The sequence below is a fragment of the Acyrthosiphon pisum genome, chromosome A1, assembly GCF_005508785.2.
Source record: "Acyrthosiphon pisum isolate AL4f chromosome A1, pea_aphid_22Mar2018_4r6ur, whole genome shotgun sequence".
Classification (NCBI taxonomy): Eukaryota; Metazoa; Arthropoda; class Insecta; order Hemiptera; family Aphididae; genus Acyrthosiphon; species Acyrthosiphon pisum.
The window spans coordinates 59,270,125-59,283,863 of record NC_042494.1 but is presented as its reverse complement, the minus strand read 5'-3'; the positions used below and the strand labels follow the sequence as shown (position 1 = coordinate 59,283,863).

At 26.1% G+C, this 13,739-nt stretch overlaps 1 protein-coding gene across 4 annotated transcripts in view; it reads left to right on the top strand.

The window, feature by feature from the left end:
• The window catches only part of LOC100159861 (neurobeachin-like protein 1), a 17,035-nt gene extending 3,777 nt beyond the window's left edge, over nt 1-13,258 (top strand). Inside the window, exons 7-32 of one of the 4 annotated variants that reach the window (XM_029487328.1) lie at nt 2,029-2,178; nt 2,711-2,923; nt 2,990-3,208; nt 3,283-3,392; nt 3,533-3,716; nt 3,806-3,905; nt 4,477-4,621; nt 4,690-4,854; nt 4,915-5,002; nt 5,091-5,195; nt 5,274-5,454; nt 5,514-5,701; nt 5,763-5,925; nt 6,058-6,191; nt 6,252-6,411; nt 6,491-6,741; nt 7,427-7,585; nt 7,661-7,832; nt 7,911-8,351; nt 9,956-10,194; nt 10,254-10,411; nt 10,761-10,916; nt 12,020-12,146; nt 12,212-12,557; nt 12,734-12,892; nt 12,965-13,258. In XM_029487328.1, coding sequence (XP_029343188.1) covers nt 2,029-2,178; nt 2,711-2,923; nt 2,990-3,208; nt 3,283-3,392; nt 3,533-3,716; nt 3,806-3,905; nt 4,477-4,621; nt 4,690-4,854; nt 4,915-5,002; nt 5,091-5,195; nt 5,274-5,454; nt 5,514-5,701; nt 5,763-5,925; nt 6,058-6,191; nt 6,252-6,411; nt 6,491-6,741; nt 7,427-7,585; nt 7,661-7,832; nt 7,911-8,351; nt 9,956-10,194; nt 10,254-10,411; nt 10,761-10,916; nt 12,020-12,146; nt 12,212-12,557; nt 12,734-12,892; nt 12,965-13,206 — 4,755 coding nt within the window. In that variant the 3' untranslated portion in view covers nt 13,207-13,258. Of the gene's footprint in view, nt 1-2,028; nt 2,179-2,710; nt 2,924-2,989; nt 3,209-3,282; nt 3,393-3,532; nt 3,717-3,805; nt 3,906-4,476; nt 4,622-4,689; nt 4,855-4,914; nt 5,003-5,090; nt 5,196-5,273; nt 5,455-5,513; nt 5,702-5,762; nt 5,926-6,057; nt 6,192-6,251; nt 6,412-6,490; nt 6,742-7,426; nt 7,586-7,660; nt 7,833-7,910; nt 8,352-9,955; nt 10,195-10,253; nt 10,412-10,748; nt 10,917-12,019; nt 12,147-12,211; nt 12,558-12,733; nt 12,893-12,964 lie in introns of all 4 variants that reach the window. The other 3 variants (XM_029487326.1, XM_029487327.1, XM_029487329.1) reach the window with 3 other exon arrangements.
• Nucleotides 13,259-13,739: the final 481 nt, after the last annotated feature.

The following is a 13,739-nucleotide window of genomic DNA, read 5'->3' as shown; positions in this document are numbered from 1 at the left end:
AGGTTTCACTGTACTTATAAAATAAAGTATTTAAAATACCACCCAAATACTATCAATAGTAAAGTATTTGAAATAGTTTTCAAATACAAAACGAAAAAATCAATTTAATTCTGAATCATTCATAATATATTATATTAATCGAACATTTGAGTATTGCATTTTAAGAACATTATTTGTTCAAAATGCTTATCTGTCATATTTGTTCTTTTGTATATTAGTATATATTGGTAGGTACCGAAAACGTACCCTTGCGATCGTTGTCGAGTGTCGACAGACGGTTTCTCGGAGTAAAAAATATTTAGTTAAGCTATTAATAGACGAAAACTAAAACCGATATAGAATTGTTCATAAATGATAAATATATATAATATTATTATGACATTATTATTATTTGACCAAAGAATTAAAGGAATAATAAAAGTATTTTAAAAAGTATTCAATACGGAAAAAAGTATTTGAATACTTTTACTCAAATACTTTACAATACTGGGTATCATATACTTGTATTTATACGTAAAATATATCTTTTCTTTATACAGGGTCTGTCAGAACAAATGCATGTTTTTCGAAATGATACTAGGTACGCTAAAAGTAATTTCTATAAAATAATTTTTATTACATCAAAAAATGTAGAAACATATGCAATTTTTTTTTACTGTAACAAAATTTAGGTTTTGAAAATAATGTCAGTCATATGGCGCCCTTGAGCTGCAATGCAGGAATGCTGCAGGTGCTCTCGAAACGAGTCCATCGCGTCGGTCAGCATCTGTCCCGGAACTTCACCCACAACTCTTGTGATCTCATCCTTCAATTCATCTAGGGTTTGTGGCTTGCATTGATAGACTTTTGATTTTAAGTGACTCCACAAAAAAAAATCACACAATGACAAGTCAGGGGAGCGAGGGGGCCACGGAATGTCACCAAAGCGTGAAATGAGACGTCCGGGGAATTTTTGGCGAAGAACCTCCAAAAAAAAATTTTTAAAAAATTGCATATGTTTCTACATTTTTCATGTAATAAAAATTGTTTTACAGAAATTACTTTTAGTGTAGTATTATTTCGTAAAACATGCGTTTGTTCTGACGGACCCTGTATATATATTTTATATTTATTTTATATTATATATTTTTGAATATTGAATATTAAATATTATACATATTTAAAAATTGTACTTAATCCACAAAAAATATAATTGTGACAAACTTTTTAATCGCAACCAACAGTTTATAAATCTCTGTCTTAAATTATTGTTTTACCTAAGTTTGATGTTAATTCAGTCCAATATTTAAGCTAAATCTAAAAAGTTAATAACTCAAGATTAGTTCTGCATAATTCAATTTTTCTATGTTGTAACTTTGTAAGAATGAAACATTGGATGCGGATTCTGTGTCCTCTTAATATGTATCATTCATCTGAATTATATTTATTAATCAACCAATAATAAATTGTACCAATCATTTTAATTTGTCTTCCAGCAATTCCTTGGTATTCAGTTTTAATCATTAAGACAGTGATAAATAATAATTAATCTTAATATTTATACTTTTAAAATATTATATGCTAGCGTCAAGAGTTAACAAAAGTTTCATGGTAAATTCCATGACGATTATACTTCATAAATTGATTATTAGATTCAAAAAGTTTTAAAACATGTTCCCTAAATTATTTTTATTGAAGTTGATACAGTAAATTAGCCTATTTCAATTAATGTGCATTATAGAAATTACATTTTTGGTATAGAGTACCTATAGACTAAAGAACCTATGTACTTTATCTTAAATATTTTGTTTTTAATAAAAAAAGAAACCTACAAATTATTTGTGTCATTCTGCATGTTTATTGTTTGAATTTTTTATTGTTGAACATTTCTGAAGTAAAAATAAAGTAAATTTCAATTTACTATAAAAATCAATAACTGTACTTGTAGTTGTAATATTATATTTTTTAGCTTAAATATTAAAATGAATTTTTTTATTATTATTCAATTTTAGTTTATACTTTAATATATTTCTTCATTTTATATTTTAGCATAATGCACTTCGAGGAGTAAGTCCTCCGACCTGTACTCTAATTATGAAAGTGATATCAGATAAAAACATTCCGTTAGTGGTGAAAACTACAGCTTTGCGGTGTTTTGTAACGGTCACACAAGTAATGATTCAATTTCCTCCACATCAGGTAAGATTAATATTTATTAAAGCTATACTTATATGCCATGTATAAAGTCCAGAATTGTACTTAGCATGTATAATAGTTTATTTACAAAATATACAGGGTGTAAAAGATAGAACTGACTTTTGGAATAACTTTTGTTTTAATCAATATTTAAAAATTTTTTTTTTGTTATATAATTTATAGCCACTTGCGCTACAAGTGTAATAAAAAAAATTTTTATTTTTTAATACTGAAAATGAAAAATTTTAAATTTGATTAAAATTTTTTTGAATAAATTCAAAATAGTCAATTTGTGAATCTGATTAAAAGAACTATTTGGATGGTAAAAACATTTATCTAAATCTAAATCTAAAATCTAAATCTGCTAACATTGGTATATTTCTAAAACTATTTACTAATCCTATAATTTTATCAATTTTTGTCATAAGTTTAAGTAGCATAAATTTTTTTTATTTTTGGTCAGTTCTTTCTGTTACACTCTGTATATAAATATGTATCTACTAATTACTTATTAATCTAATAATGTATAAATTAGTGTCAATTGGATGTGTCAACACAAATTGAGTGTTTAAGAGATACATTAAAACAATGTACAGCATTTGAAATAAATGAGCCTTTGGTTTTAAGTGTGATTAAAGCTATTGGACAGTCAATTGAGTTATCTGGATCTAATGCTGAAAAAATTAGAGGATATGTTGTTGAGTGTAAATTATTGGAAATAATTTTAGACATACTTAATAAATTTGAGGTAACTAATTTATTATTGTTAATATTATCTCTATTAAATATTTACTTTTGATTATTACCTTTGAAGGATGATATAGAAATAGATGATGTAGTAAAATGTGTTGAAACCGTTTCTTTGATTCTTCGTATGTCAAATGAAGCAAAAACACAGATGTTAAGTATAAATGGCTATGAAAAGATATTTGAATTTGTAGGAAAACAAGCAAATAAAAGTCAACCATTATTAAAAGCTATAATTTCCATTGCTACAGAAAATACAGATAAAACTTTAGATCAAAACTTAGAGGTAAAATTTGTCAGTTGACTTACATTATTATATATGTAACTAATTTCAAAGCTGTTTTATTTAACTTGTATTAGAATGCCCAAATGATTGTACCATTGATTGAATGGTTACCTAGTCTTGATGAAATGGATCAAGTTTGGTTAGCAAGTATAATATTTAATTTGTGTACGACAAATTTACAAAGGTAAAACATTTTATTTTACAAATATATTATGTCCTTAAATAAATTAATAATACGTGAAATAAGTCAAGTCATATTTAGTTGATTTTAAGTTGATTTTACTAACACAGGTTATTTGTTTATTTTGTTTTTTGTATATTTAGTAAATGTCAATCTTCAGTTTGTAAAGTAATTGACTCAGTATGTACATGTTTGGAAAACTGTAATCAGTTAGTTCAAAAAACTGTCCATCAACTTTTGAAACTTATTGAAAATTTGGCTTCACATTCTATATCAACATCTGAATTGAAAAAGATTTTTTTGTTAATGAGAGATAAAGATGAACCTGTAAGATTTTTCTTCATATTTTGGTTTTGATTAATATTAAGGCTAAAAATATTAATATTAAGGCTAAAAATTGTATTTCATTTGTTTAGTTTCCATATGTCACTCAAATACTTGGAACATTGTCAGAAGTTGCTTATTGTACATATGATCATAGCTGTAAAGTTTTTTTTGATATTCAAAAAGATCAAGGTATTTAAATTACACTGTATTTTTTCAGACTTACTATAGTATTATGATAAGTTTAAACTAAAATTATTTTTATCAAAAAAATAAAAACGGAAACAATGTGTATTTTTTCAACCAAAAGTATTATAGTACTTTTTTATCTCTACCTTCCTTCAGCTATTATAGGCCATTAAGGTCCATCACTTCTCCTCACATGCGTACTCTATAATTTGCAAATTCTTTCGGGTATCAACCCCAAGTACCCAGGAAATCTGGTTGAGTTCTATCCAAATTTTCTTTGGCCTGCTTTCTTGTGGTCTCTTACCGTCTGGTTTCCAGTTTTAAGTCCTTTTTATCACTTATTAATAATTTTTATTATTGCTAGAGTTAAATGATGTTTACAAATGAATTAATACAACTTGAAAAAAAATGTGTTAGTTTGTTTATTGGCTGCAATTTAAATTTAGACAAGATTGAAATATCTTCATTTACTTATCAAATAAAATTTTTGTTCTTAAATAGTTGATATCATTCATAAATAATATAAAAATTAATAAATATTATATTTTAGTAATTGTATGTTTTTCATTAATAGAAGGTCTTATAATTGATGAATTGAAAAAATGGCCTGGACCTATGAGTGGCTTAACCTTTCATTGTTGGTTACGTTTGGATAATGTTAGCTTTCATCATTGTACTAGTACATACGGCTTAGCTTCTTACAGACGCCAACTGTTACAGTAAGATATTAAAAATTATACTTTTTAAATACAGTAATTTTAAAACATATATTATATCTTCTTTTTAGCTTATTAACCAATTCAAATACAGGATTAGAAATTTTTATTGGATCAGATTGGACACTAGTTGTTGGAATGAATACAAAAAAAGAATTTTTTACCGTTACTGCTCGAGATTTTAGATTTGTAGAAAATCGTTGGTACTGCGTAGATGTTAGCTATAGTCCATCAAAGTAAGTTTAAAATATTTTGCATTATTCACTTACTAAATTTGCCTGTGTTATTTATTTAAGGAGGCCTTTTGGACATAATCAAGTTTCAATATATATTGATGGTGTGCAAAATATTAGTGCTCCTGCCAAATTTACACCATTAACTGATGTAATATACTTTTTAATTTAATTAAGTCATATTATACTTTATTTATTTGTTAATCTATTTTAAATATTTAATTTATTTTAATTTGTAGCAATTTCAAAAATGTTCGATCGGCACTTTTATTCCTCATGTGCCAAAATCTATTGATACTCAACCTCAAGTAGATCGAGGAATATTACCATCATTTATTAGTCAGGTAATAAATTTAAAATTAATTTCCATAAATAATATACTGCAAAAGTTCTTATGGTATGTAATACATATTATTGTTTAGGTACCGAATTACTTACTTATGAGAGGATCGAGTGCTATGGATCCATATGTCAAAGACTTTCCTCCTGGCATGCAAGATTCTTTGTATGGTTGTTCCATATGCCTTAAGGGTCAATTAGGTCCAATTTGTTTGTTTCCTGAATATTTTTCAGCCCAACAGATAAAATCTATTTATGACTTAGGTAAATAAGAATCATATAAAATGCATATATTTTTGTAAATTTATTGACAATTTTTTTAGGTCCAAATTATTCCTCACTTAGTACCATGGACGATTCCACATGTGATATATTAGGATTGTTTAATAGATCAATATTTTACTTTAGTCCTACAGCTGCATCTGGTCATGATATTGCTCTAGATTTAAGCCAAAAAAATAAAACTAATGCACGTCTTACAGCAGCTGTCAACAAATGTTCACCTATACAAGTACTTCTTTAAATAGATTAATTTTTTTAATTGTAATAACTTATAACATTGTGTTATTTAGGATGTAATTAATATGATTGGTGGTCTATGTGTCTTGTTTCCAATTTTGGAAAGTCAAGTCTTAAATGAAAATGAACATCTAGGTTTATTGTCATTGGATCACACAAACACAGAAGTATCTTTAGATTTGGACGATGTTTCATCTCTTCGTTCATACTCTCTAGGTATGGATTAAATTATTAAAACAAAATTAATTGGTTTCTTTTAATAATCTTTCAGATTATAAAATATAAAAATAATTTATTTAAGGTATCTTTTAATATTAAATAATATATCATATGATATTTAATTTTTAGATGAAAGACTTGAGTTACACCCAATAGGCTTATTACTTATTTTAATTAAAAATCTTATGAAAGGAAATGTTGTTGGACAAGAACAACTTTTAAGGAAAAATGGCATACCAATTTTAGGAGAATTACTTACAAAAGTAAATAATATTTGTTTTAAATATTAAAATGTGTTGATATATATTTTTAATTTGTTTTAGGTACCTTCAGATAAAATTGATTTGCAAATGTTAGAAGCGATGCAATTATTTATGGAATGTTTACAGGAAATTTCTAACATTCAACTACTAAGGGCATTTTATCAGCACATTCTTTTTAATTTTTCTATTTGGTGTCGATGTTCTTTTAATGTACAAATTGGTAATATTCTTTTGAAATTTAACCATTGTTGTTTTTTTTTATTAATAATTATTAAAATATAAATAAAATATACTTCCAGGTGTTGTCAAGATAATATATATGTTGATAAAAAATGACCGTAAATCATTTCGAAAACGATTTGGTGTTCAATTTTTTTTAGACACTATAAGAACTTATTATACCACATGTGATGTGTTATCAGTCAATCATATTACTGTGCTTAGGGCATCTTTGTTGGATATTGTTCGATTTTATATTGTTAGAGAAGTTAATATATCAGATATAGATATAATTGTACGATATCTTATAACATGCAGGGCAGAAACAATGGTAAATATTAATTTTTATTTTTATTGAAAAAGTTACATTTGTAACCATTACAAATATTTCATTATTTTTTTTGTGAACATTTTGTTTGATTAAAAATAAATATAGTAGTCACTCGATAATTTGAAATTCAGGGGACTGAGTAAAAAATTTGATTTATAGAGGTTTTCGATTTACTGAGTGTTCGAATAATCGAAGGAAAACTAGTTAATTCGAATTAAAGAGAGGTGAAAAATTGTATGTATAATACATTACATTTATTTTGACATTTATTTATCATACATACATATCAAAGTTTAGATTAGGTAGGTAAGGTACGATAATAACATTTATAAACTACGATAATATATAACCATCGTCGTTATTAGTTTCATTACTAGTACGTCGAGTTATAGATTGTACATAATCTTTATATATATGAACTTACATATGCACGCGTTTAAAGAAATTCGAATTATAGAGGTTCGTGGAAAAAAATTCAAATTGTAGCGAGTGTGTCCTACCGACATAGATTTTAAATTATCAAGGGGACCGGTATACATATATTTTCTTCTAATTATTGAAGTATTCTAAGGGGACTCAGCGTTTAGTTTGATTTATGGTGTATTTCAAATTATCAAGATTCAAATTATCGAGTGACTACTGTAGGTACTACAAAATTATTAATTTGATATTATCCTCGTTTTAGATAATAGAACTATTAGATATATTGATAAAACAATTAGAAACTGAATCGTGTAAAGATCAATTATTCTTATTAATGTATGAACCACAAACTGCTGACATTTTATATTGCATTTTAATTGAAAAATCTATTAGTATGTTGGCAAAACAACGAGTTTTAAAGGTAATTTAATTGTTTTTCATTTTAAAATAATAAATTGACATTTAAATAAAAAATTATATATTTTTTTATTTTTAGCTTTTGTCAATAATACTCAGAACAAAGTATGTATATGAAAGGCAGAAGTGTAATTTACGATTACAAAACTCTGGTTATGGGTTGTATCCTGGTCTTATTTCATTGCTACCAGATTTTCAGAATTTATCAATGGAAGTTACTTTAATGATGTTTGATCAAGTTTTATTGACTGGTATATTTTTATGTCTAATATAGTGGTACATAATACCATAACATGATTCAAATGTTATGTAATTTTCTTAATTTTTAGATTCAATGTGTACTTATCCAGCAATTTTATCAATTCTTCATCGTCTAGCCTATGAAGATATCGAAATAAAACTAGAAGTGGCTCGAAAGTTATTAGCAATGATTTATATGAGTCCAAATGCAGCAAAAGCATTTGCTAAACAATCCGGCTGGCAAGATTGTGTAACCCGGCTTTTAGTACACCGATTAGCTGAAGGAAAAACATCACACAACAAAGATCTAATGAGCTTTGAAGACAACGATGTTGAAAAAATTTATAAGAAATTAACAAGATGGAGTTCATATCCTAATATTTTAAAAGCTAAACATTTATCATTAAAAAAATGGAATTCTATGTTTGAATTTAAAGAAGAATTTTCTGATAATGCAATTCGCGAAAGTTCCATATCAGCAGTAAAAAATTTTACAGATGCTGCTAATTTCATTGAAAACGAAATAAAAGGTAGTTATTACTTATTTCATATTAAAGAGGCTTCAGTATAATAAAATGTTCCCATAATTATTTAATGTACTTAACTTTTCTTTCACTTAATATTGTCTACTTAGTACACACTACACACAGATCCCTCATAAATAGTCTTGCTTTGATTATTATTTATATACGTGTGTGTTCACCAATTTAGAAAATATTGCATTTTTTTACCTGATTACATTGGATTAAGTTGGGACGTTTTAGACAGCTAAGGGGTACTTAAATACACAGTTATTTATGCATATATTTTACACCAAATGGAAATACTTACTGACGAGGAAATAATATTTATAGAAACATTTCAAATTCTTAACCATCTGGGTATCGAGCGTGTGCATTGTACAGTATATTAAGTTATATTATTTACAGCATCTTTATTTATTCTGTACTTTGGTTGGCCTATTTTATCAAATCAATATGAGTTGGACTTCAAACATTTGCTTTAAAATACATTTTTTTACTGAATAAAAGCCATTTAAATTTAATCATAAACAAAATTGTTTATATTCAGTCTTTAAACCCATTCGTATAATATAAAATAAAATATTTTCATAATTGTCGAACTATAATAGTATTTGCTGGAAGTTCTAAAATTAAAAAAAAAAAAAAAAAAAAAAAAAAATAATATAAAATAATTAATTTAATTAGTTTGTTATATAATTTATTATTTTTAGTTTATTTTGAATTCTGAGTGTAATTATTATAATAGCAATATGAATATAAAATCTTAAAATATACTTAGTAATATGGGCTGTCATTGCCCAGAATCATTTTCATAGGTATGCGCTATGATTTATAAATGAATTCAAATTTAACACTTAGATTACAGTCAATCAACGACAAGGTACACTTGACATCTATAGCAGATCAGTTACCTAACCCCCCTTTATTTTTGTAAAATTAACTAAATAGTATTAAATATTATAATGATAATTTAAACTAATGATGTTACAAACTGTTTGATTTTCAACAGTTTAATTAATAAAAAAAAAAAAAAAATGTATCAATTATTATTTAAACTTTAAATGCCTCACATTCATAGGTGTGCGCAGCCCGTTGATTGGTTGTGATATATGTTCACGATTTACCTTATCTTCGATTAAATAGAACCATTTTTTGTTTGCATATTTTATAGATTTATGAGAATCTTGTTAATTTTGTTGATATAAGAAAATCAAAAACCAAAATGCTTATACCACTGAATAAGACAATACAACTATTTATATGATCTAAGTTGCCATATCTATAATAAGTATGGTAAAACTCGTAGAGTGGGCCACGGCCCACCTGGCCCACCCCGTGCGCACGCCTATGCTCACATTCAATAAATCTTGATTCTAATGCCATAATTGTTGGGTTAAAATGACTTGAAAAAAAATTGTATTCTACTAAAAAATTGTAACTTGTAATGAGCATATAATTACCAAGAAAGTTGAAAATTTGAAATATGACATGTATTTAGACTATCTAAAAAGTAAAAAGTCCTTATTCAATGTAATGTAACTGGATGAATAATTGAGTATTTACTAAATATGTATTACAATAATTTGTTACAATAATTGATATTTATATAGGTGTGGCTGGATCTGTATCAGCAGTAGTTGCTGACAATCTTCAGTATGCTTCAGAAAATCTAACTTCTGCAGTGAATACAGTTGGTTTAGTTGTTAGTGACAATATTCAAATTGCATCTGATAATCTAGCACATGCTATGAACAGTGTTAGTGGTAATATTCACTCAGCTACTAGTAATTTATCATTTGCTGTTACTTCAGCATATTCAATGTTTAAGCAAAAAACTACAGAAATACAAGTAAACTAATTTAAATTGTTTTTTGGATTATATAATTATAATATATGTCAACTGTTTAGGAAATCGGAGAAAATGCTAAAGAACGAATAAAAAAGTATGCAATGTATTCACCTCATTCTGATAGAAATACCATTGATGAAGATAAAGCTCAATTAATGACGAAACAGTTATTAGTTGAGTTGGGTCTTGATATAGATTCCTATAGTATGAGTAATAGGTATGTCTTGAAAAATGTATTATTTACCTACCTTTTTAATATTTATTAGTAAAAAATTACTATAAAAATTAAAAAAGATACAAATTAAGGTCATAAATTATTAATTTTGTACGAAAAAATGTATATTTACTTTATATTTTCTTTGGAATAAATAAAGTTATAAGTTATAAATTTAATGAAAACATAATTTATTTTGTGTATAAAATAAAATAAAATTTATTATAATTTTATTAATTTAATACATTTTAAATTGAAACCTATTTAAATACAATTAGGTGGGTATCTAATATATTTTAAAATCTCTAATTTAGTGTAAGCATATATATTTATTATTTAGATCATTTTTTAGATCTATGTCTAGCAGTCTTGAAGATATATCGTCTATAAAATCTTCTATTGCGCCAGATAATCATTCGATAAGTTCTGGAATTATGATGTCTGATAATGCATCAACAGTTTGTGAAGATGTTGAAAGTAGTGATCAGAATGATTTTGATACTATCAAGTAATCATTTTATAATCCTAATTTTAAGTTTAATCAAATCTAACACTTCATTATTATTTAACCTAACCAATCAGAATTCTTCATACTCATCTAAACTTTGTTTAGTAGGTATAAAATATCAGATTTGATAAAACTTTTAATATCAATATATTTTTATCTTAAGTAGCATAGTCATAATATTTAGTAAAATGCTATTTTGTTAGTTTTAAAATTAACATTTGTTTTTAAGGGGATTCGATACCGTGGTTTTCTGTTTTTGTCTAACACACACACGGCATAGTATTTTAGATGTGTTTTTTGCCAAACATACCATCTAATGAAGCAATAAAAATTCTGAAAACAGATTTGAATTTTTCATCAAATCTACTTGAAATCGACTTTCCCATATTTTTGATATGATCTCCCAAATTCTTAAAAATGTCATATTCAAAAAGAGTATTTAAAAATGCTGGTATTTAAATTTTTGGAGAAGTTAAAACCAAAAAATCAAAAATGTGGGAAAGTTGATTTCAAGTACACTTGGCGAAAAATTCAAATCTGTTTTCAGAAATCTTATCACTTCAATAGATCAATTGGAATGTTTGTCGAAAAACACTATGTCTAAAATACTATGCCGCACGTGTGTTAGGCAAAAACAGAATATCACGGTATCGAATTCTCTTAATTATAGAATAAACTGCTGAAGTAATTGCTGAAGCTAAATAAAGTACTTAAGTATGGTAAACTAAATATATATCTCAAATAGCCTATTCTGTTAATTTTTTAGTAAAACTTATTTGAAACAAAATATTAGTTTCTTATTATAGGGTTTATCCAGCAGATCTATAGATTATTTAATTTTTTCATATTATGATCATGTGATGCAGTATAACTAATTTTTAATTTAAAATGTAGTTTTATTCATTATTGAATACAATTGTAAATCTGTTTATATGAATATGTACTGATATTGTACTGGTATCATAATATAATATAATTAATGTTCTAAAATAGCATCTTAATATTACACTTATAGATTTGAATATCGATCTAAAAAAAAAATTTAAACCAAGAAAATAACATCATAACATTATTAAATATATATTATATTCTATGTTTGATAGTCCCTGGCAAGAGTTTACCAACAGTAAAACAGAGAATAAAGAAAACGATTTATGTTCATTGGTAGAAAATATTCTTTTTGTTGTTATGTGGCGAGGAGTCAATATTCATAGCAAAAATTGTTGGAAGGTAATTTTAATGTGTGAATACTGAATAATATGAAAATTCTATTGAAATGGTTTTACATTTTTTAGGAACGTGGTCAAGTTATGGCGTGCATTAATATGCTAAGTTTAAACAATATGTTATATTGTTCACATTTAGAACTGAAGCTACATATTTTAGAAAAAGCTGTTGAAGCAGTATTAAGTGATCTCCACGATTCTGGATCTACTGTTGACTGTGATCATGCTAAGATGGAAAATATTGGTCAGTTGATAGGCTTGGTGTATGATTTAGTTGTACTGGATCCAAGTCCAAATTTTGACAAAAAGTGTTCAGTAAAATTACTCGATGGTTGTATAAAATTAATTGAACAATTAGCTATTTTTGGAGATAATCAAGAACAGTACAACAAAGATATTGCTATGAAGACTTATGGTAAGAATTTTTATGATATAATACAGAGTTATTGTTATTTATTAATTTGAATAGTAAGTATTAACATTTTTTTAATTTTTTTACACAAATTTGACATAACAACAAAATAGAGTAATACTTACTTTTATATGTTGAATTAAAATTTTTGATTGTAATTGTATTCTTTTTATTATAAGGACTCTTGTTGAGCTGCTCATCAAGTCCTAATATGGAAATTTGTGCTATGGCAACAGTTAAGTTGCACACTATATTACAAACAAGTAATAAAAGTGTTTTAGAAGTTGAATGCTACTTATTGCGCTCGGCAAATACTATTTTACAAAAAGCTCTCAAAGGTAAATCAAATTTTAAGCTTCCAATTGAATAATAATTAATGAAGTAAAAAAAAAAAATGTAATATGTTTCAGATGATAATATGGAACGCTATTCTTTTATTTTACCATTAGTAAAAACTCTCATTACTAAATTGTCTGAGCCACTAAATATTTCTAACTCCGAACTCCCAAATTTAACGGAAGTCTTGTACAGTGGAAATTTTTATGACAGATTTTTACCATACTGTTCTACTGATGAATGGACAGTTTTTGTCGAAACTAAGGTAAGATTATATGTTTTACCATTCAATTTTATTGAAATTATTGGTCCATAGAACACTAGTTATACCACTGGTAATATTATATAGTATTTTTTATTTATTTCATTGTATTTTAATTAACTCACGCCATTGATTAAATATACTTAATATATATATTAAATATGTATATTTAATCAATGCTCACGCCCAATCAGGGAATTAATAGTAGGTACCTACATAATATAATAGTATAATATTATAATATTATAGTAAGTTGAGATGAGTCGGGCACGGATCCAGAACAATGGAAAACAAATACTTTACACAACATGAGTATGGTATTTTTCAGTAGGCTGGGGATATTTCTAAATAAAATTTGTACCAAAAAAAAAGTTGATAAGAAATTTTTCCCTTATGCTGAAACGCTGTCCTAATTGATATACAGAGGAACAAATTTACTTCAGCTACTCAACATTTATTTTGAACTATTTTTTTGAAACATTCCTACGTTTTCAACAAGTTAAGAGCGATGGTGAAAAAAAGAATTTGTGGGAATCATCATTTTGGAAGTATCATAGATATCCTTGAGTCCTTCCACAGTTTGCGAT